Below are 24571 nucleotides of genomic sequence, written 5' to 3' on the forward strand. Positions count from 1 at the left end.
TATGTTTGTAGACTTCATACACTTAACACACTGAAACGTTTATGCATATGAGACCTAAAATGGCTTATTCTATTCTGTACATATAAGAATCTAAAGGGTCCCTGAAAAGCTCTCTTGTCCAAAATTCAATAGTAGGCTGGCTTCATCCCCACCTTTGAGTACTATTTCCTTTGTGCAAGTTTCTTTAGGTTTGTAGTCACAACATATGGGATGAATCTTTCCTAAAGAGTTTCTGTAATGTAGAAAAATCATCAGCTGTGTAATTTTGGTAGTTCTCCTGCTTTTGGTAGTTCTAGCGCCTTTTTAAGGCATTCTAGCTTAGTAAAACTATTAGCATAGTCTTACTATTAAACTATTAGCATATGTCTTACTTTCTGTAAGACATATTAACAAAAAAGGCACAACAACTAGATAAAAAGTCTAGGTAATCAAAATTAGGGAAATAAATACACTGTTATTGTGACACCTAGTACAGTCAATTTAATAGGAACATCAGTGTGTGTAAATTCACTTCACATTTTATTTTCAGTAATAGCTTTAACTCTGACATTAGGCCAAATGTGTAAATGAATAATATCAAAATAACTTTCATAGTCAGATGTATACAAAATGAATACAAATCTCAAGAATGTACCACTCTGCTTTTTTTGTCAGCTGGAGTAATTTTTAATTTAATGTTTTTATAAATGATCTGGAGGTAGGAGTCAAATGTACCTTAAGTAAGTTTGCCTGTGATACTAAATTAGGAGGAGCTGCGGACTCCCTCGAGGGTAGAGAGGCCTTGCAGAGAGATCTGGATAGACTAGAGAGCTGGGCAATTGCCAACCATATGAAATTTAACAAGAGCAAGTGCTGGATTCTGCACTGGGGACAGGGTAATCCTGGTTATACATACAAATGGAGTGATGAGAGGCTGGAGAGCAGCCCTGTGGAAGGAGATCTAGTGGTTTGGGTTGATGGCAAGTTGAGTATGAGTCAACAGTGTGTCCTGGCAGCCAAAAGGGCCAACTGTATCCTGGGGTGCATCAGACACAGCATAGCTAACTGGTTGAGGGAGGTTATTGTCCCACTCTACACTGCACTGGTGCAGCCCACCTCAAGTACTGTGCAGTTTTGGACGCCTCAATATAACAAGGACATCTATTAGAGTGTGTCCAGAGGAGGGCAACCAAGATGGTGAAGGATCTTGAGGGCAAGACTTCTGAGGAGCGGCTGAGGTCACTTGGTTTGTTCTGCTTGGAGAAGAGAAGGCTGAGGGGAGACCTCATTGCAGTCTATACCTTCCTCAAGGTGGGCGGTGGAGGGGGAGGTGCTGATCTGCTCTCTTTGGAGACCAGCGATAGGACATGAGGAAATGGAATGAAGCTCTGTCAGGCCAAGTTCAGGTTCGGCATTAGGAAAAAGTTCTTCACTGAGAGGGTGGTCGGTCACTGGAACAGGCTCCCAAGGGAAGTGGTCATGGCACCAAGCCAGTCAGAGTTCAAGGAGCATCTGGATGATGCTCTTAGTCATGTGGTTTAGTGTTAGGTAGTCATGCGAGGAGCAGGGAGTTGGACTCGATGATCCTTATGGGTTCCATCCAACTCAAGATATTCTATGATTCTATGAAATTTCTGTGATGCTGTCTCACTAAGCAGAGTATACCCTGCATATATACCTGCTGTTTATCAGCTGCAGTCCTTAACATTACATTTTGTTCTTATTCTGTCTGGGATCCAGTATATCTAACTCCTTTTGAACAATTAAATGTGATTACAAGATTGCCCCATATCTCTTCATCATTAACAATATCAGACTTACACTTTTCACAACTCTGTCTAGTATTTTCCGTCTATGCAGTAGGTATGTAGATACATATACATATATATTTGATTTGATTTTTATTGTTTTGCACTTATGTAGGTAGTTGCAATAACTTTGTACCAGTGTAATAAATGTACAAATAGCAAAATAATAAATAACAAGGATGATTATTAGAGAGTATGATATAATTCTGAGGCAAAATGAAAGGTTTTAAAACATAAAGTTTACTGTGACTCATAAAATTCTTCAATGTGTTTTACAGATTGTGACGGATCAGCAAACAGGTCAAAAAATCCAAATAGTGACAGCAGTGGACTCAGCTGTGTCTCCAAAGCAACAGTTTATTTTAGCCAGTCCAGATGGAACTGGTGCAGGAAAGGTGATACTGGCAGCACCTGAGACATCTAATGCCAAACAGCTTATCTTTACCACCACGGACAACATTGTGCCAGGCAGAATTCAGGTAAATATAGTAATTGAAATAGACCATAGATTTTTGTTTTTCAGTTTTTGACTTTTAGATTATTTAAGTCTATAATTGCTTTAAGACAAATTGCAATAGTTTTCTGAAGATCTAATGACATGGATTAGACCTACTAATTGTAGCCTTCATTATTCAATCATAAATCCTCCTGTCTTCATGTTCCTCATGCATTCCATTGCACTCGTCACCCCTTGTTATGTGTTCTCATTAAAATTCCAAGGGCGTATAAATACTTAAGATGGTGCTTGTGAGGAGTGCCAGGATTTCAGATGGTCTGTTAAAGATTCACAGATACAGAGATACAACTCACCTGAGCAAACTTACGTTCACAATGCAGCATCAAGACATTACAGTAAAAGCTCTTTGTAGCAGAAGCTGTCCTCTGCTATAGTTGTTTGTGGGTCTTGAGCATAATCCAGACCAATGGGAGCTTTGCAAAACAAATTATATAAGCAATAATCTATCTATAGTGAAATTTGAGATTTCTTCCTAGCAGTCTTAAAAAAAAAAGAAAGCACCTGGTCCCTATTGCTACTGTTACAATAGAGAATATTTTACAGGGCGAAGTATCATTCTTACCTAAATATTTGAAAAATTGTATTAACATTCTTTTAAAATTTATTTTACTATGCTAAATGATTACCTGATGTTACAGAGGGTGTGTTTGGGGTTGTTGGTTTGGGGGTTTTTTTTAAGTTTTCCTGTGTTAAGTGGAATGTTCTGAACAGAAGTTTTGGAATCCAAGGCCTTCAGAAGCTAAACTGTTTCTATAATGGATCTCAGCTTCAGGCTATCCCCTCTGAACCGTATACCCCTAATAGCTAGAGAAGGGATAGATGGGAACAGGATCTGAAATACAACCATCTTTGCCTAAAATACAGCAGCTGTTTGAGAGTAATTGCAAGAAGGGAAGAATACTGTTGGCTGCACGAGTGAAGAAACTTATTTGTACTGAACAATGCTAGGAGTTTTACTGGGAATTTGTTTTGCTATGACTTTCAACAGTCTCACTATTGACAGTAAAAACTCTCAGTAGCTTGCATTTTATACTACTTAATTTCATTCCACGTCATACTTATTCTCAAATTCCACCACCTCTTCTCAGTTGATACGCCAATCTTGTTTTTTAGGCAAAGCTCCTTACTTTCATGTCAGAAGGAAATATTGGCTAATTACCTCTTTTTGTTCTGGAATTTTGTTTTAGATAGTGACAGACTCTGCTTCAGTGGAACGTTTGCTGGGAAAATCTGATGTTCAGCGGCCCCAGGTAGTAGAATATTGCGTAGTCTGTGGCGATAAAGCATCAGGTAAGGAAGCACAGAAAGTAGTATTCAAGAACTTGATTGAAAGGATGACTGGGATGAAGGGAGGAAGTTTCATGTATTTTAACTGATTTTTAGCCATGCTGATGGCAAAAGCAATTGAGGCCAAAATGGAAAAAGATAACATTATACTTTGTATCTATACACACAGAGTAGTTAAACTCTGCTTGGAAGAATATTAGTTTGTACTTCACAGCTGGAGTGCATGGTAAATTGGCACGTGCTGAAAGACAAAATAACGATTGAATAGCTCCTGGTACCTGAAAGAGAGTATTTGAAACATTTAGTCCAGTTCCCCACAGCTATGGGCAACCATGCAACAAACATGTCACCTAGAAAAGTCTACCTACTCCAGGAAAACACTTCTTAGTGCTCTCTAACAAACTTATGACTTCCCGGTAGATTTTGGCCTTTTACTATCACAGAAAAAAGCAAGTAGAGATCAAGTGAATCCTCAGTGTTTCAGATCCATGCAGTAACAAGGAGCCTACGAGGTAAATTTTGTACATCAGCCACGGAAGCGGACTGTGCTTTCCTGCTACAGAGAAGACATCTTTCTGTCTCTCTGTCTCACTTTCTTTTATTTTTTTAAGTGTTTAGGAATTTTAAATCAAGATTGCATTTCAAATTTTATTGTAGAATTACTTATATTCTGGAATTACTTAAACTCTTAGCCTGTATGTTCTTTCAATGTATCCTATAATCTGTAACAGCAGATGGAATTGCATCTGTACTTGTCCAGAATGGGAACTACCACTTCACAGGCGCCTCATTCAGAAATAGGCTTAGCCTTCCTCTCTTCTCTCTGCTTTCCCACTTAAAAGCCCTGACAATAGGTAAACAAGAAACATCCTGTAAGACTTTAACAATGCTTTCATGGTCCAAAATGATGGTAAGAATACAAAATAAATTTAAAGGGTGACTTTTACAATGTTTTACTTGCTTAAGATAAATATTTCTATGCTAAAATATAAGTACTTTCCATCTGATAACAATATATACGTTTCCTAGGTCGCCACTATGGTGCTGTCAGCTGTGAGGGATGCAAAGGTTTCTTTAAAAGGAGTGTGAGGAAGAATTTGACCTACAGTTGTCGTAGCAACCAGGACTGTATCATCAATAAACACCATCGGAATCGCTGCCAGTTTTGTAGGCTTAAGAAATGTCTAGAGATGGGCATGAAAATGGAATGTGAGTGTTAAGTACCCAATGTGCTACTGTGCCTACCAAATAATAAATGCGTGGACCACCACTTTTTAGTGGGTTCACTCCATTTCGGTGTGTGTTGCTTGAAGGAAATGGAACTTTAGGCAGCCAAAGCATCTACCGTACCTTTACTTCATCACCATTTTATGTCTGAGGTGCAATAGTGATTTGTTTTGAACCATGTCTCATACTGCTGTAACCTTTGAGAAGCCCAGTTAAAGCCTCTCTTAGAATGCATGTTACAAACACAGTGTTATGTTTATAATACAAAATAATTTAACATGGATGGACATAAATCTGAGTCTAATGTTCCATGTTCAGAATCTGCTTACCTTACCTGCTACGTGAAGCCTGTTATCTGGTTGTTTTGTGACAAATTTATGGAGAATTTAAGGTGAAGCAACAAAAACTTTTCCTTTTCCACTCTGATCTAGGCAGGGTAAGTTCCAACCACTGAGTTCAAGGGAGGCAGAACTTTAAGGTGTAAATAGGGAGATCTTTGTTGTATTTGCATTCTGGAACTCCAAGCCTGCAGTGATGATTGTTGTGCTTCGCACACACTGTGCTAAGTATAGGGGGAGACATTTGTACAACAGGAATTGTTGCATTTCCAGAAGCTAAACCTTTCTTATCCCAATAAGATTAGGATATATGCTCACTGACTTCATTGGACTTTGCATCAGGTTTTTGATTAATATTTATGTATCCACCAAGCCAACAAAATGGATATACCTACTTTTAAGCCCCTAAATTTTGCTGACAGTAACGATATTAGCAAGAATAAAATCAAGTACTAAATAACTCTTGCTGGTTATGAGGGTAGAGAGAGACATACCCCTGTATTTTGCTGTTATATTCAAAATGGCTATAGAGGAGCGTTGAAAAATTTTTTTGCGTGTTAATAATGTTAATCTTCTGGAGCAATAACTGCTGTATGATAAATTAGTACAACGAATAGCACAGAAATGTTGTCTCCACTTATATTATGCCTTACATTTGCAAAGTGTTGTGAGAATTAATTAGTACAACACTTAAAAATTCTTTATATTATCCTCATAGTCTTTTATTCATTTTATTATCCGCATTTTCAGGTGAAAAATTGATGCAGTCGAATGTTATGCCAAGCTATAGAGGAGTTTGTAAAGTTTCGTGGCTTAATATTCTAGATAACTTTCTGTAGTCTGTTTAATAATAATACCTTAATATTACAAAGATGCACTTTTCACTTCCTTTAAAATTATGAAGTTGCTGTTTCTTACTATTTTTATTAAAAGATTTACCACACTTCTTTGGCACATTGGAGACTGAGCTTATCTTCTTCCAGTTATCAATTAGAAATATTTTAAATTCTGAAAAGGTTAGTTTTGGAACACTGTTCCCTAACTGGGTGGAATGAATGGATGTGAGTGAATTGCATATCATGCAGAGACTCGTCTCCCAGGGAATTAACGTGCATCTCTCACATAACTTGCCTGTCTTGACTTTATCTGGGTTCGTTCTGGGTTTGCATTGTTTTGAATCATCCAGAGTATGACTCCGTCTAACATTTAGGTATAGCTTTATCTGTAAAAAAAAATAATAAATAAGACAATTTGAAAACACATTTTGCAGAATGTCCCATCTTATTAAATGCCAATGAAACGGCAAGCTTTGACTCCAGTTCACCAAAACTTAAAGCAAATGATCAATCTGTGACTTTCTTAGTTGAAAATGTACATAATTACAGGAAAATGGGACCCTGTGTTTCTTCAGCCTTCATATTAAATTTCCAGTTTTGCACTGAGCTGATACACCATCATGACTGTGCAAACTGAAATCCTGCTGTGAGAATTTTACTTTCTTTTTGTATTTTTCAGTTGAATTACTTCCTTTCAAATCTGCATGTTTCTATCTTTATGTAGCGGTTCAAAGTGAAAGAAAGCCTTTTGATGTGCAACGTGAAAAACCAACCAACTGTGCAGCTTCCACTGAAAAAATCTATATTAGAAAAGATCTACGAAGCCCTCTAATAGCAACTCCAACATTTGTGGCAGATAAAGATGGGACGCGGTGAGTACCGCGGTTTACCGGGTCTTGTTTAAGGTTATTTGTGTGTATTACTTTGCAGGCACACCTATACTCTTTTTTCCCCTCTGCTCTAAAGAATTGGACAGAAAAGAGCTCCAATTCACAAATCATCTGTTTCCGTTGCCAAGACCAACCTAGATTGTTCTGCTTCTCATGAAAGTTTTTGTGTCTGAGTACAGCTGGGTGGTTTTCAGTTCAGAGCTGGCACTTGTCCAGACAGGTCAAAGCACAGGCAGGGTACATATGTGATATTCAAGCAAAAAGCATGTAAGCTTACGCTGTGATGCATTCAGGTTAGCACTTCTCTGAAATCAAATCTGCAAATGGCAGGCTCAGGCTTCCTTATCCTAAGGACGGTAGTAGAAGAGACTGCAGTGACTACCAATTCAGATCCCAAGAGACCAGTTTCAAGAACAGCAGCTTCCTTTTACTGTATGGAAGATATTCTGAGACAGTTCCCATGCTCTCAGTTGTCTTTATAGGCAGTGGGCGTGGAAATGTGCATTATAATAAACAGAGGCAAGATTTGTCTTTTTCTGAATAGAATAAAAAAGAACTCTAGGTTAAATAATCACATTTTTAAAACTGTAGGTACAGTTAGTTTATGAATGGATAATAACCACCTAAAGATATTGGATCTCAATATTCAGTTTATATATATATATATATTCTTTGTTGAACAAATGACACTGCAGTTAGGAAGATTGGGCTACAGTTTTTTTGGATAATAGTTTTTCAGTGTTCACATTTGCAAGTCAGATTGTTCAGAAGTACTGCTCACAGACACATTTGCTTCTTTGAGATTTCCTTGTGCTACAGATCCCTTACAGTCCTATAAACAATATTAATAGTCATTAAGTGTGACTGTTATTTATGTAGGATTCATAACAATTTACTGCCTGTGGTAGTTCACAATGTTAGTTGTTAGACACCTTAAACTATAAATCCCCTGCAGCCTGAACCTGTCCTGTGTGCATTTGTATTGGGTTATGCAGACTTGGAGTGTTACATAAGTAACAGACTTCCCACTGTCTCCCTAAATTAGATACAGCAAAAGCAAAGGATGGTTGGTCAAAAAGTAGCAGAAGTAAAGGCAGCAGAGATTTTATGCAGACCTTAATTACATGACTGTTTATGACTGTATTTTGGAATGTAAAATATCTTTTCTTGACATAACTTTTTTCTTCAGTGCTGTCCATTGTCTAACTTAGAATGCATAGTTATGCCTTCCTCCAAAGTCTAATGTATAACTCTACAGCTATTAAGTGACTTCTGAGAGCATGAGAAGACAACAACCCTTATAACAGAATAAACCAGCATAAAAAGCAAATGAGAGGATATCTATTTGGGAAGTTGTCGTTGCTTTTGCACAGGAAAGGAGAACATATTCCAGTCTTTCTGTCTTTCAAGCTAGTTTTTGGAAACTGTTTCAGAAAGACTTAAACCCTGATGAATAAACTCTGAGCTTCTTTAAATTGTTAATTTAAAACTTGGTAATCCTTTTTATTCTGCCATAAGTTGTTACACATTCTTCTGATTAATGTAAAATATTATTGTCAAATGCCTTATGCTTTTGAACAGGTCAGCAGGTCTTCTTGATCCAGGAATGCTTGTGAATATTCAGCAGCCTTTGATCAGGGATGATGGTACAGTCCTCCTAGCTGCTGACTCCAAGGTATAATTCTTTCAGTTAAGTTCTGAACATATATATTAATTTGCTCAGATTATTTTAGCTATGTACATAGACACAATTCTTGCTCTTGAGAAGATAAGATTGGGTTAAGTCTGAAGATCTGCATGAATGGAGGTAATTAGCTGATCAACAGGAACACGATTTCTTTTCATGGGCATATTTCTGCAAAAGGTAAGCCACAGGTAGTTCCCCACATGATATGTCAGCCGGGGCTAGGATTGATGATTGCAATAGGATTTAAAGATCATTGTGAGCCACTGTTCTTCCTGTAGGTGTTCAGGAGGAAGAGAAAGGTACATAAGGGAAAAAGAACACAAACATTAAAAATGGGAAAAATTTATGTATGATACACCACCTATCATTTTGATCTACTAATATGGTTCTTCCTTTTTAGGCTGAAACAAGCCAAGGTGCTTTAGGAACACTAGCAAATGTTGTAACATCTCTTGCTAATCTTAGCGAGTCACTAAATAATGGAGATACTTCTGAAGTTCAACAAGAAGAGCAATCCGCAAGTGAGATTACACGGTATGCATTTATATTTGCATCTTATTTAGCAATTTGTATTCTGTGTGGTGTGTACTTACACTCATTCATTGGAGTAATTTGGCATTGTGACGACAAACACAGTAGAGATTGCCCCCAGCTTTGAAGCACAAAAACAGTTCTTTAGAAAACCAGGTTTGGCTGTTGTCCTCTTGTGAAGAACTGTGTCCTGTGTTATAAATGTAGTGTTCTGAAGCTAGACCAGATTTCATACTCAGAAATATATTAAATGACTAGTTTGTGACCTTGAGAGACTCTGAGAATAGCAACACTTTGGTACTGTTTTATTTGATAGGCTTGTTATATGGAAGCTTCTCCTGCACAATGCTTATGCCCTTCTGTATTACTGTGGATTTCTTTTTGAGATTGTGCTGCCATAATACCTGCTGGTAATGTAAGGAAAATGTAGTTAAACTAAGATTAATAACTTTTTTTTTTTTAATGTTTAGAAAGAGTTTGAAGTCTTTGTTGTCTTTATTAATGAGAAAAATGGGAAAAAGAAGCATAGAATCTTGAAATTTCCAGCAGAGCTTGAGATTTTTATGGTTGGGGTTTTTGGTGGGGCTTTTGTGGGGTTGGGGCTTTGGATTTTTTGGGGGGTGGGGGTGAGGGGTGGGGTTTGAAGGACAACATAAATTGGCAGTATAGTGAAATAAGAAAAATACTTGGCCTCAAAACTGTCCATTCTTTCTCAAGTAGAAGATTTTAAAGAGGAGCTTAACTTCAGGCTCTTAAGTCTTTTATTTAAACTCTTCAAGTGAGTGAACTGATATTTAAAATACTTGACACTTCAACTTATGTCAACCTTGTACTCTTTCTTTAAAGCACAAAAAACCCCCACAAAATCCCTCCCCAAAACTTCATGACAAAAATACTGGCAAAACAGCACTATACCATAATACTGTCCGCTAGTATGAAATGGAGCACAAAATTCTTGTTTAAATCTAAGCTCTGTTATCATAAGAAGGGAATTTACACTGCCTTGTTTTGGCAATGGTCCAGCTACAGCTTGAGTATAAAGGAGTCCAGGGACCAGTCTCTTTTCTGTTACTGTCATAAGGCTTCTAAGGCTCTGTCTGTACTGTGAGATCAGGAGTGCCTGGCCATGTCTCATGTTAAGGGAAAGGAAATTCAGGCATGTTGTCTAGAAGAGAACCACACTATCCTCCACTGTTCCAAGAAATTGGACATGAAGGACAGGGACTGCAGGGTGTTCTCCAGGGTGCATCTGGTCTATAATCCTCACATAATCTGTTAAACATTCCAAGGTGAGAAGGAGGGGATAGTGAATGGTAAGTGCAAGAGACCCCTTCACGAGTACATATACTAGCATAAAACTATTAGAGTGGGATTTACAGTAGTAGAAGGTTCCCCCCTTACAGTGGAGATCTTTTACCAGTAATATATGGGCAGATCTATTCCTTTTACTAATGTCCAAACAGTACAGAGGGGCCAGGTTGTAATGAAATCTCTGACCTTGTGTCTTAGCATGAACAGTTCCTGTATATGTTACCTCTAAGCGGAAATACTTTATAGCATTTAATTTAAGTACTATTATGAATTTTTTTAAGGTGTAAGGAAGCACTCTTTCATTGTTTATTACTTTTTTTTTTTTTCAGGGCATTTGATACTTTGGCTAAAGCACTTAATACCACAGATGGTACAGCAGCTCATAACTTGGCAGATGGGATGGATCCTACAGGAGGAGGGAATATTCATGTAATCAGTAGAGATCAGTCAACACCAATTATTGAAGTGGAAGGACCCCTACTTACAGATACACATGTCACATTTAAGGTATGTGCTTCTTTAAATGTCTTACTAAGCAAACACTTATGATATAAACCAAAATTAGTTTACTATGTTTTCTTTAATCTTATATTTAATTTTGGCAATATAATCTAGGATAACATCTGCTTTTACAAAGCTTCTAATACAATTTTCACTCTTGCATGCTGTATCTCAGAGTATAGATGTTATTTCATAAAATGTTTTCATAGACAAAAGGACGCTTTAAAATTTATTTCACTTTCCAATGTTGTTGATAATAATTTTTCATATCATCCATATAGCATGATGTCTTGCTTAATTCAGTTATAATACTAGATAGTGTAAAACCTTCAACTAAAAGGCTCCTTCATATAAAGAGAGGTTACAGTGCCTTCTTAGATGCTTATGGTTAGACCATTGAAAAAGGTCTTGCATTTTAGAGATGCTTCAGCTTCAGTGGAATACAAACACACACATGTGTTGATAAACAGTGTGCGAGAAACAATAAGGGTGTTCGTCTTGCTGTAATCAAATTTCACTGTTTCAAGAAATACAAAGATCATTACTGAAATAAGTAATACTTAATGTAGTCAAACTTTTATCATAACCTGCTTATTCCCATTAATGATGTTTTGTGATTGTAGATTCATATTACTTGACTTTCCCATTTTAGATACTTAGATTTTATTTTGCTTTTAAAGATCTTGTTTTAAAAGATCTTTTATAGCACTGATGCTAGCCAACACTCCACAGACCAATGAAATTTATAGATTTAATTATTATTAAATTAATATTAAAACATTTTAAAAGGAAACATTTGAGCTCTCTCCCACATAATTTCTTGTCTCCTATTCCCATTTTGCATTCCTTGCCAGTAGTAATGAGTCATTTAGTACAGTTTTCCTTTGGCAATTTCTTGTCACACAGTTGCTTATGACAGGCTATGAGAGTGGTTTGAATGTTTTCACTGGTTATTTCATCGATAATAAAAACTGTTTTATGTCTGAACTATATATATTGTGCTGTACTTTTATTTTTTGCAGCTGACAATGCCCAGTCCAATGCCAGAGTACCTTAATGTACACTACATTTGTGAGTCAGCATCACGACTACTTTTCCTCTCTATGCACTGGGCTAGGTCCATACCTGCATTTCAAGCTCTTGGGTAAATGGACATATTCTGTTGAACGGTTCGCTTTCTAATGAATTTAAGCACTGATCTGAACACTTTTCAGCTATTTTGAATTTTTAAATTACGATATTGTTTAATTTTTAATGAATTCTTTAAAATGTGTGAAGACTATGCAATAGTCTCCTTTTTGAAGAATAAAATAGAAGATGGCAGAGGAGGGGATAACTACAATATCTGATGTTACTGCAGTTACAGAAGCTAAAGCCGAATCAAAAGCAAGCACTTAGTTTGTAGAAATATATCTTGGTAAAGAACTGGTGAGCTCCATTTTACAGATAACCTGAAATGGTTTCCTGTAGTCAGCCTATTGCTTCTTTTTGCTTTTTTAAAATACTTGTAATTGGCTAATATATGCCTTTTAGTAAAGCGGTTTGCAATACATTAATCCTTATTATTAATTGTTATAATTAACATAATTAGTTGTTATAATTAACATAATTACACATAGGGTAATACCAACCTGATAAGAAAACTACCTACAGTTGTTTGATTTTCTGTTCTTTATAGGCAGGACTGTAATACAAGCCTTGTGCGTGCCTGCTGGAACGAGCTGTTTACCTTAGGCCTGGCACAGTGTGCACAGGTAATGAGTCTGTCTACTATCCTAGCAGCTATTGTCAACCATCTCCAGAACAGCATACAGGAAGGTATGTTTTCAATTTGTGATTCTTGTACATGTTCAGTCCTCTGAACACTACAGGGGCATTTGTATAACATTTCTGACAAGATTTTTCCTAATCGGTGGCAGAATTGTTCCCCAGGATCCAGGGGAAGGAGAAGCCTTCTCTTGCATAATTACCTTTCTTCTCGTGATCTACAACTTTTGTTGCTTTGTGAGATCTCTGTGGGATAGAAGTGTCCATAGAAGAAATGGGGATAAGGCTGGGGAACGTATTCTCCTGTCTTCTATATCTGGCTGGCAGTATAGAGAAGGACAAGTACCTCCTAAAGTTGGGTGTGCTCACAGAGCTTTCCTTCCATCCAGATGTAATTTTTTTTTCCTCTTGGAATAATGATGTCTTCTTTCAGACCACACGAGATTTTTTTCCTTCCAGAACTTTCCTTCTCCTCTTTACTGTATAAAACTACAGCATTTGCCAAGTATCACAACAAGAATATTCTTGCAAGTATAATGGTTTTGGATACTGCTATAATGCAGTAATGATTAATGTATTTTGAAGTACCTTCTGAAGCATTAAACAACAAGAAGATATATGTAATTTTATTTTTTAATTCAGTGTTGGCCTGTTGATAGTGATGACTGTATCTAGAATGGATGATAATCTGTTATCGTTGCTTTTTTTCATTCTTTTCTTTAAGGATGCTCCCAATCAATACAGTTGATGAGCGTGAAAATAACATTCTATTTTTAATAGGAGGAAAAAACAATACTAGCAGCTTTAAACTGTGCAAACACAGCATATTACATGAAATCTAGCTTAAATTTAAATGTGAGTTAAAAGTAGTAACAGGATACTATTTGGTACCAAATTGTTTGATGATTTTTTGGTGCCTTTATTGTGCACACAGCAAAAATTAGAAAATAGGCTTTTACTGATGTTGTGCTTTAACCCCAGCTGGCAATTAAGCACCACACAGCCGCTTTCTTACTGTCCCCACTCAGTGGGATGGAGGAGAAAACAAGAAAAAAAAAGAAGTGAGTTGAGATAAAGACAGTTTAACAGGACAGAAAAGGAAGGGATAATAATAGAATATATAAAACAAGTGCTGCACAATACAATTGCTCACCACCCACTGACCAATGCCCAGCCAATCCCAGAGCCATGGTGCCCCCAGCCAACTCCCCCCAGTTTATATACTGGGTATGACATCATATGGTATGGAATACCCCTTTGGCTCATTTGGGTCAGCTGTCCTGGCTGTGTCCCCTCCCAACTTCTTGTGCACCCCCAGCCTCCGCTGGCAGGGCAGTATGAGAAGCTGAAAAGTCATTGACTTGGTAGAAACATTGCTTAGCAACAACTAAAGCATCAGTGTGTTATCAGCATTATTCTCATCCTAAATCCAAAACACAGCACTATACCAGCTACGAAGAAGAAAATTAACTTTATTCCAGCTGAAACCAGGACAATTGAAGAGAGTAAAACTTGATTGTAGAACTGTAAAATGTACAGAAGTAGATAATCTGAAAAAAAATGTTTAATATCCTTCAGTCCTAGTAAAGTACATTTGTTTTAATCTGCTTTATTACTTTCATTATGATAAAGTAAATTAGACAGAAATTTGATTCTTTAATGGACAGTATGCTTTCATAATGAATATAGGGTGGGTTTTTTTCTTTTTTTTTGTAATTTAAGAGAGCCTGGACAGCCCTCAAAATACAACAAACTGATACTCCTTTCCTGCACAGAGAGGCGAGAGTTTTCAGATACCAATAGGGAATCATGCACATTGTATGTTCTGCACAACATTAGGCTTTTAATTATATCTGTCAGAATAAAATTCCACCTACACCCCAGGCAATGAGTTTGTGGAGGAGCAAGTGGTGGGGCTATTACAGTCTTAAGCTGGCTCCACTTCTGTTCACATGTCTCAAAAAAGAAAAAAAAAAATTTGTTCTACAACCTGTACTTCCAGTCATACTGTGTTACCTGAGACTGGCCAAGAAAAGAGGATGATTTGTTTTATTATGATTTGTTGATGATTTGTTTTATTTATCTATTCTGCAAAGTTATCATATTATATTGTATATTATAACTTTAAAATTCAAAACAAAGTGAAGAAATTTCAGAACTTTATCTAGGAAGCATTTTAGCGATGAGGCTATTTGGAAACTCTGGAATTCAAGTTCACTTTTCCTGAGTATGTCTACACCATCATTTCGCACTTAATAGAGAAATAAAAACGTTACATTATGTCTATCTTGATCCATCCTGAGTAACTAAAAACTTGTATCATAATTCCTGTATTTTAGAAGTGTAGATTATGCTTTCATTCTTATTTCAGGACATGGTGCAAAAAATGTTTCTTCTGTTCAATCTTTTTATTGTGGTTTCAGAAAATATGTAAAATAATCATAAATTACATCAAAGATTCAGTTTAAGGCACACGGGTCTAAGCAATGTACAGACAAAGGTAAAAAATTTCAGTTATAATTATATGAATTATTAGCATTAGAGATATGACTGGAATAAAATTATTCTAATGTGTTTCCCAAGAAAGAGTTTTATCCCTTGTGAATTGACTTCTCTCTGAAGTTTGATAAGAGTAATTATATATTCAAAGATTTATTTTAATGTAATCTCTAAGATTTTCATTCTTTGACTAGTCTGCAGATATGCAGTCAGAGAGAAGGTACATTTACCAAAATAGAAATCTCTCCCTCCCTAGCTGAGCAGCTAATGCCACTCAATTGTAACTTATCCACAAATAGTATAAGATTTTTTTTTTAAATCAACATTTTAAGAAAAAATATGAAGCCAACAGAAGGAACGTGATGTTTCAAACAATGCAAGAATCTGTGTACATGTATTTGAGTGAATTTACTCAGAAGGAAGAAAGCCTATTTACCACAGTAAAGGAAAAATTCACTTCTAGAAGTACAGATAGAGGAAAAAGTAGCACTGTCATTACTGCTCTTGCATTCACTTCTGGAAAAGCTAACTCAATACTGTTTGAATTTAAAACTACGATTGCGTGATAGCATTTGTTTTGTGCTTCTGTTCATTCCCAGAATCACTCTAGCCATTTGAGGAATAATTCACCATTTTTGAGAGTCTGCTCAGAATAGTACAACACTGGAATAAGATTGGTGTTGCAGATTATGCTGTACTGGCAAAATTATGCAAAAGAGTTAACATTCTGTTTGTTAGCTCTGTGTCTGACTCAGCTTTATAAATCTTCACTTCCATAATCGTTCAGGCTACCCTTGTATGTTAAGTGGTTTTAAGATAGCAAATGACACAAAAGAATTTAAAATGCCACTTCACTTGTTTTATAAAAGGATATCAGTTAATATATCAGATGTACTTGAGCTCACATGAAATAGTAAGCAATATCTTTTTGTAGATAAACTTTCTGGAGACAGAATAAAGCAAGTCATGGAACACATCTGGAAACTTCAGGAGTTCTGTAACAGCATGGCCAAGCTTGATATTGATGGATATGAATATGCATACCTTAAAGCTATAGTCCTCTTTAGCCCTGGTAAGGAATTTAGTAACTGTATCTTTTTAAATAATAAGCATTCATATGTTAATGTTTTAGCAATTTTTTTAATGAGATTAATGTGTTGAGATGAGACTGGTCTGTTAAGGTGCAGATAAAATGTTTGTTCCATAATGATTTATCACAAACAATATGTGTTTTGAAAATAACTTTGGAGCAACATAACCATGTTATTTACAGTTCCAATATATCAGGTATTTCCTGTACATCCACCTTAGAAGACTAGATTCTCAATTACCTTCAGCTGAGAATCTATGAGTAATAAATTAATCTAGGATGTGCACTAGCAATATTAGTGAAGTAAATGGCAGGAAGGATTAGAGGAACTACATTCTCAAAGTGACAAAAAGAAATTGGCTTCAATTTTAGTATTTTTAATACACTCATAAGAGGGATCAATGAAATATGAGCAGAAATACCACCGTATTTTATATGGAACTTCCACAAAATCTCCAAAACTAAATGTAAACAGGCTGTCTTCCATTTGTTACCAAAAAAAATGACAGCAGACAACTAAAGCATCATCAACAGTGTTTATGAGATATGAGGATTTACTCAAAGAAGACACTTAAGATTTTCTGGAATGATAAGGTAAGGACATGAAAGAAATGGGAAGTGACAGTCCCTTCAGCAAAGGTGGAGAAATGTTCCTAGGACACAGAAAGGTTAATTTAAAACTGCTGACAGGCTGAGTGAAAGGGAAAATCTTGCTCGTAAATGTAAATTATTTACTTTCATTGAAAGGCGTTTACCATGTTGAATTTAACAAAGTACAAAGAAAAGGAGTATCTTGTTATCAGGTTTGGGGGAGGGGGGTCGCACTGATACTATTTTTCTCTTTTTAATAAAACTTACTTTAATTAGAAGCTATTGGTGTCCTGAAATTTGCTTTTGAAATTTTTTTGCGGATTGTACCATTAGGGTTAGGTTTATTAGGGTTTTTATTCAAGTTGGAGGACCAAGAAATTCTCCAAACTCAAGCTAGCTCTGTCCCATTTCAAGGGAAGAGCAGTTTGAACACAACACAGAAGATACTTGGGCATAGTCATATATGTGGTATTTTCTGTTTTTTTCTGATCATGTGACTGTCTTTGAGGAGCTGAGCCAGCTGGAATTAAAACATGAGACGGACTCGGGAAGGTCAAGAAATTGATGTGTTAAGAAAACAACCCTAGATACTGCTCAGTCAGCATAGTTAGTCAAAATCACAGAGGCAAACGCTTTAAAAAATGCAAGGTTAGAAACATAAGCTAGGAGTGTCATTGCCTGGTACATACCTACAGGCTTAATCTTTTTCCACTTTCTTGTGGATACACACAGCTATAGAGAGAAAAGTGAGCAAGCTACTTCTGAAGCCAGGAAGCAAGTGTTCAATTGGGTGGTTTCCTTTATACAGCTAACATGTTAAACATCACAATACAAGAGAAATATTTAAATGAAATTAAATGCAAGAATCTTATAACTACATATATTTCACAATGTATAGGGAAACAATCGACATACAGAAATGTTTTGTTTCTTTAGATCACCCTGGTCTGACCAGTTCAACCCAAATAGAAAAATTCCAGGAGAAGGCACAGATGGAATTGCAGGACTATGTACAAAAAACCTATCCAGAAGATACTTATAGGTATTTATTGTCTATAGTACCCAAAGTAATGTTGTGGGCTGTAGCTGGCAAAAGTACGAAATAACTTCATTGATGTAAAAATTTCCTTTTTGACATCTGTTCTTTTTTGACTGTTGATGAGAAAGAACTAGAACCTTGTTCATAAAAGCAAACAGGTTTGTTTAAAGATAGGTAGAAGCAAGAATAGCTGTCTAGCTTCTTCCATGTAAATTAAACTTGAGTACTTTCTGTTATTTTTTTTAGTTTGGGGTCTTTTTTTTTTGAGAGTCTCATTGCTATGTTTAGAAAAGTAAACAGACTTACTTTATTAGAAGTCTCAAGAATAACTGCCTCTACTCCATCAAACTTTAATTCTAACTGCCTCCTTTTTCAAGTTAGTCGTCAGAGGCTTTGGGATAATAAAAGGTGATTATCATCCTTTAAATGTTTGTCAAGTTACATGTGCAGAAAAGTATTAAAACTCAGTTTATAAACCTTGGAAAAATAAGGATTGCACGTGGAGAACCAACTCTTCAGCTTCTGTTTACAAGAAATTCCCACGTCCTTTGTGGTTTTTTAATTTCCAAGGACTTCTCTTTCAAAGTATCTAACTTGTTTTTTCACCTCTTAACTGTTCCTGTTCCTTATTTGCTAGAAATAATTGTCCTGTTTTCTAATACTCTCCTTCAAAACTATTTTAAATTTCATCAACACAATGATTCTCTGTACTACAAGGGAATTTCTAACTTCTGTCTATCAATATATCCTAGAACATGTTCTCTTTTACTGTGAAAGGTATCCCCATGTAAAGAAGCATGCAATCCCATACATTTAAGCAACATCTGAGGATAGTGTAACTTTAAAAAACAAAAAAAAAAAAAAGAAAAAAGCCTGTAAAAGAGAGAGCTTCTCCCATCTCAGAAGCTGGTATCTGCACTGATCTTACAGACTTAACTCTGTGTTGGGCAACAGAAAGGGCATCAGGATTCCCAGTTAGATGCAGTGAAGATGGGATTCTCTGCTTCAGAAATATCCTCAAATCCCACATTCTTCTGTGTGCAATTCAATTATTCTGGTTTGATGCGTGAGAGCTGGATATCTGCCATAAAAAGAAATACAGAATTTGTTCTATATACTTACTTCTCTTAATAGTGGCTGAAGGAAGAAAATGAGAGTTACATTTCCCAAACAATGTCCTATATTTTAATTGATATTGTCTATATCCCTATGCTCACCCACAGATAAGTTTTAGAGTACAAATCTGATTATTTCTAAGCAACTGAATGCTGGCACAAATTGAGATAGAAGTACAAGTGTTATAATTTTCACAAAAACAGCAGCGTAGCTTGAATCTTTTTGCAATTTTCTCCTAAAGTTTACAAGATATGGTATATTAGCAGAGTGGATCTTACATATTTTCTCCACAGATACTCAAGCATTTTCCAGGGGCCTGTGTTCAGTGCTGCCTAAGGTTTGCTATTACATAGCTCTGGTTCAGGAAATCTAAATATTTTGGCATTTGTGATGTACATCTGCCATATAAACACAGCAGATTTGCTTTCATCACTGTCCTAAATTTCAAATGCGTTGAAACTCCAGAAATTCGATACAATCACTTCATTATATTAGATGTCTGTTAACATCCTGGTACTTAAAAAAACACAGCATTTGGCAATATGTATGGCTAACAGCATATCCCTCCAAATTCCTTTTCTCATCAGAAGCAGATTCTCTTATTTCCTTTTATATATATCCAGTCCCATTCTTGCTGTCTGGTTTGTCATTAAGTTGCTAGGCAACTGAGGACGATGCTGATTTTGGTTTAAATTTTAATTAAGCATTTTACTCTTAAAATTTTGCAAATGTCCTCACTAGTCAGTATGAATATTATTAGTCTCAGCATTGTTCTAAATTATGAAGTGGTTCCAGAGCTGGGAATTTCAAAAGCAGACCAGGAGAATTGTATGTTTGTACATACACAGTGTATCTATAAAGGGCATTAATATGTCTTTTTCATTGGAAAACCACAAAGAAAGATGGTGGCTTTTCATTTCACTTGCAGGTTAGAAAAGTAACCATTCTTTTTATGGTAGCTCAATTAGCTTTAATTGCCTCTTTACTCCCATTCATGAGTTATGGTAATAATAAAAACAGATCCAGCTCTTTAGCCACGAAGTATTTTAAACTGGTATTATATGTATTTATAATCCACTGAAATTCTTTTTCAGGCTAGCCCGGATTCTAGTTCGCCTGCCAGCACTTAGGCTGATGAGCTCTAGCATTACCGAGGAACTATTTTTTACTGGTCTCATTGGAAATGTTCCCATTGACAGCATAATACCCTACATTCTCAAAATGGAAACAGCAGAATATAATGGTCAAATAACTGGCACGTCTGCGTAGTAGGAACAACACAATTTGATGGATTGAAGTAATTTTTGTAAAAACACACAATTATGAAGTTAAAAGAATAGCATTTTGGTATGTAGAAATATTTCCAACTTGTTATCAGTTTCCTGTCAGATTTCTCCTTGTCTGTTTGCTGACATTGACAAAATTTAAGCAGCTATTAAAAGACCTGCTATAGGATCTTTTCTGCCACAAGGAATATTTTTGATGCCTTTCATTTAAAAGGCTATGGATTACTGAACATACTTTTCACATGCTTTGTATTTAGAAATTATCAGTGGTTAAAAATAGAGTTTTATAATATCAGAGATTAGTAATAAAATTACTTTAAAAGTAAAAAGAACAGTATGTATATATTTAAAAATATCCTTGGAGTTAATATCTAATAAATGCCAGGGTATAATACTAGCACTTTGTAAGCACTTCTTGTCAAAGCGACATCATCAACATCCTGCTTATGAGTATGGAAAATGAAAAAAATTGCATATGTCCTTAGTCCAAATGCTATTGATTTCTGTGAAAATGTAGAATGCTACAGGAGACAATCATTTATTCTACAAAAAGTCACTTGCTCTTATGTTATGCATGAAATATTAATGTGGATTCTTGAATTAGATACCCACATTATATGAAACTATACTATTAAATTAATGCAGTTGTAATTCACAGTACGATGCAGTCATAGTGACTATTACGTGCTATGGGAATTATCCAAACTAGGAGAAAAAAATGTGTTTCTTGCCACAGTAATGATGAAATATTCAGGTTCCTTAAAGTTTCTGTTCAGACCAATGCAGTCATGACAAATGTTATTCTAATAGTAAGTGTTTTGATTGTGGGAAAAATCAGTCATTAACTGGAAGAACAGTCATTTTCAAGTAGAGCTGTGTGATGCTCTTTGAGTATGCTCTTTGTATTTCCAAATTTACTCCTTCCCTCTCTACTCCTAAACACCCTCATCATCCAGCCAAAGGTACAATTTAAAACCTGAAATGTGTAGAACCTCTGGCTGTCAGCAAGAGTATATTACAAAGCTGTCTTACTTTATTTCTTCCCCCCTCCGTCCCCTTCCCCGACTGAGCACTCCCAGTTTTGCAGTGCTCTCAACCTTCCTATGACTCAGTTTGAAACTGAAATAGTTAGGATTTACATTCAGTCATGTACAATTGCAGTTAATGACTGATATACCATGAAAATTAACTACTTTTTAATTGTCTAGAGTGATGAGCCATCGACATGTTTTCTGGCATTGGCTATTAGCAGCTAGCATTGCTTTCATTTTAGTATAATTTATTATCATTGATATTAAATATTTAAAGCAATCAAAGTTTAAAAAAAAGTTATGGCAATTAATACCTTCATCTGATCCTGGCTCATTAGATGCATCAATTATTTTAATTATTTGTATGGTAGAGGCATTTTCTACTTCTGTATTTTTATGTGGCAAAAATCTTATGATAAGTTCAGCACTTTCGTTTTTCTTCTGTTACTGAGATTTATTTAGAAACACCAACCAGGTTGGCGTTTGTGTCTTTTTTAAGGGTCTGAATTATAACCAAAAGACCTTAAGTAGCTCTAGATGAGGCTTCTAATGTAATAAAAAGTCCTAACCTGGTATACTTCATTCTCATTAGGAGGCTCACATTTGTAGCACTCATTGTGACATGGAAAGGTATTTAATTTTAGCTTCTGGATGCATTAAAGTCTTCTACAGTTACCACTGTTACACAGCATTCAGAATCTTCTCTTCTCAAAAGCGTGTTACAAAGAGTCCCATATACATGCAGAGATTTGTAATATCGCACTTTCATTTCTCTCGGCTTTTGCTATAGCAAATGAAATTGTCATATTTTTAATGTGATGGAAGGTCTGCACTCTGAATGTTAAGTCAACTGGATGCAGAATTTTGTACTAGCTGTTTTATTGCAGTGTACCTTTTTATGTGATTGTGTCAGCACTTCTGATGCAAAGTCCCTGTTTTAAGGGTATACAACTTAAAAATTAATTGTGATATTAACAACTTCAGAAGAAATAGCTACCTTGGAAAGAGTTGTGGCCATTTTTGTTAAAATTTAAGATTTTATTGGGTTATGTCATTGTTGTTCTAAAAGCAGTATGCATTGACCTGCTGTGATATTTTTCATTGCAAAAAAGATTATGCAGTTTAATTTGCTTTCAGTATTTTGTAAAAATCATTTAAGCAGATAAGTAAGCATTATTAATGACAAATGAAATATTCCTTAGCACAAAAACTAGCCATTGGAATCTTTTTTTCCCCAGATTTGAATATATACCAGCTGGCTTTTTCATGACCAACATCATTTCCACTTCCAATTTTTCAAGTAAAAAGGCCCCATTTTATGTGCAAAAAATTGTTTTCCTAATTTTTCTTACTTGTGCTGTGTAAGCATAACAGTTCAGGAAACAAAATAAAGCCACTACAGTTTTTTGGGAACAGAAGGTTTGCATGAAATAAAACTTAAAAGTGTATGCATTGTATTACATTTGTAAATCAAAATGGTAAATATCATGCAACTCTGTTTACGAATAAACTACACTCCCTACAAATGCAAGGCCACATAATGATATTTTTGATCCATCTCTGGTAGTCACTTACTCTGCAGATAGTTCCCTGGACTTTAGGGATAAATTATTAATTTGTGTAAATGAAGTAACAACAATGCAATCCATATCTAGGGTTTATTTATTGTGCATGCATTTAATAGATTAAATGGACCAGTTCCATACTTCAGATTCTGATATTACCACCTAAAGGCTATAAAGTCTCTCTTTGTGTAGCATCATCAGCATGATTTGCTGGCTTGCATTAGTCAGAACCAAGCTAATTTAGTCTTTATGCCATTAACAAAAAGTACTTTCTCTAACTATACACTATTTTGATTGCAAGACTAACAGTTTGGATTGTAGAAATTTGGATGGTAGATGGTAGATCATAGAGCTTAAGAAATATTCAGAATCTAAAAAGTTTTGCATATTTGAATATTAGCTATAAATAAGAAGAGAGATGTGATGAATAACCTAACACTTCTTTCTTACATGCTGCTCAAGGGCTGTCATAAAAATGAGCCAAAAATTTGGTATATGATGGAGAGACACTGAAAGGAATCACTTAAAACACTGCCATATAAAACTATAAACCATCTTCTCCAGTGCAGTAGGGCTCCTTTGCACTAAATTTCAAGTGTAATTACAGTATCACAGACTGGTTGAGGTTGGAAGGGACCTCTGGAGGTATCTGGTCCAACCCCCCTGCTCAGGCAGGGCCACCTAGAGCCAGCTGCCCAGGACCATGTCCAGGCAGCTTTTGAGCATCTCCAAGGACGAAGACTCCACAACCTCCGGGGGCAACCTGTGCCAGTGCTTGGTCACCCTCAGAGTGAAAAAGTGTTTCCTGATGTTTGAGGGAACCTCCTGTGTTTCAGTTTGTGCCCACTGCCTCTGGTCCTGTCACTGGGCACCACTGAGAAGAGCCTGGCTCCATCTTCTTTGTACCCTCCCTTCAGGTATTTATATCCATTGATGAGATCTCCCCCCACCCTGAGCCTTCTCTTCTCCAGGCTGAACAGTCCCAGCTGCCTCAGCCTTTCCTCACAGGAGAGATGTTCCAGTCCCTTCATCATCTTTGTGGCCCTTCGTTGGACTCTTTCCAAGGTTTCCATGTCTCTCTCGTACTGAGGAGTCCAGCACTGGGGACAGCACTCCAGGTGTGGCCTCACCAGTGCCAAGTAGAGGGGAAGGATCCCCTCCCTCGACCTGCTGGCAACGCTTTGCCTAATGCCGCCCAGGATACCATTAGCCTTCATTGCGGCAAGGGGACGTTGCTGGCTTCTGTTCAGCTTGGTGTCCACCAGGACACCCAGGTCCTGTTCTGCCAAGCTGCTTTCCAGCTGGGTGGCCCCCAGCATATATTAGTGCCTGGGGTTGTTCCTCCCCAGGGGCAGAACTTTGTGCTTCCCCTTTGTGATCTTCATGAGGTTCCCTTCAGCCCATTTTTCCATCCTGTTGAGGTACCTCTCAATGGCAGTACGACCCTCTGGTGTATCAAGCAGTGAAGCTGCTAATCTATCAGTGATCTAGGTGTAATCTAGCAGTGAAGCTATTTTAGCTCATTCAAAGAAATCTTTTTTTCCTTTTATGTCCATCAATAGAAAACAGATGTTCAAGAGGCATAGAACTGACGAAGGGATTCTTTCTGCCAACACTTTAGGTGTTGCTTGGTAGCAATAGAAAAAGGTACATCTAAGGAAAATGGGCCTCACAA

General features: G+C 36.4%; 1 protein-coding gene across 4 annotated transcripts in view; it reads left to right on the plus strand.

The window, feature by feature from the left end:
• Positions 1–23575, plus strand: part of NR2C2 (nuclear receptor subfamily 2, group C, member 2) — a 37917-nt gene extending 14342 nt beyond the window's left edge. For 2 of the 4 annotated variants that reach the window (XM_010570032.1, XM_010570013.1), the window contains 12 exons: positions 2066–2266; positions 3492–3594; positions 4621–4800; positions 6717–6864; positions 8464–8557; positions 8970–9103; positions 10741–10918; positions 11935–12056; positions 12591–12730; positions 16113–16250; positions 17796–17901; positions 20109–23575. In XM_010570032.1, the coding sequence (XP_010568334.1) occupies positions 2066–2266; positions 3492–3594; positions 4621–4800; positions 6717–6864; positions 8464–8557; positions 8970–9103; positions 10741–10918; positions 11935–12056; positions 12591–12730; positions 16113–16250; positions 17796–17901; positions 20109–20283 (1719 nt within the window). In that variant the 3' untranslated portion in view covers positions 20284–23575. Of the gene's footprint in view, positions 1–2065; positions 2267–3491; positions 3595–4620; positions 4801–6671; positions 6865–8463; positions 8558–8969; positions 9104–10740; positions 10919–11934; positions 12057–12590; positions 12731–16112; positions 16251–17795; positions 17902–20108 lie in introns of all 4 variants that reach the window. The other 2 variants (XM_010570023.1, XM_010570004.1) reach the window with 1 other exon arrangement.
• Positions 23576–24571: the final 996 nt, after the last annotated feature.

The sequence above is a fragment of the Haliaeetus leucocephalus genome, unplaced genomic scaffold (assembly GCF_000737465.1).
Source record: "Haliaeetus leucocephalus isolate CR32 unplaced genomic scaffold, Haliaeetus_leucocephalus-4.0 Scaffold2, whole genome shotgun sequence".
NCBI lineage: Eukaryota > Metazoa > Chordata > Aves > Accipitriformes > Accipitridae > Haliaeetus > Haliaeetus leucocephalus.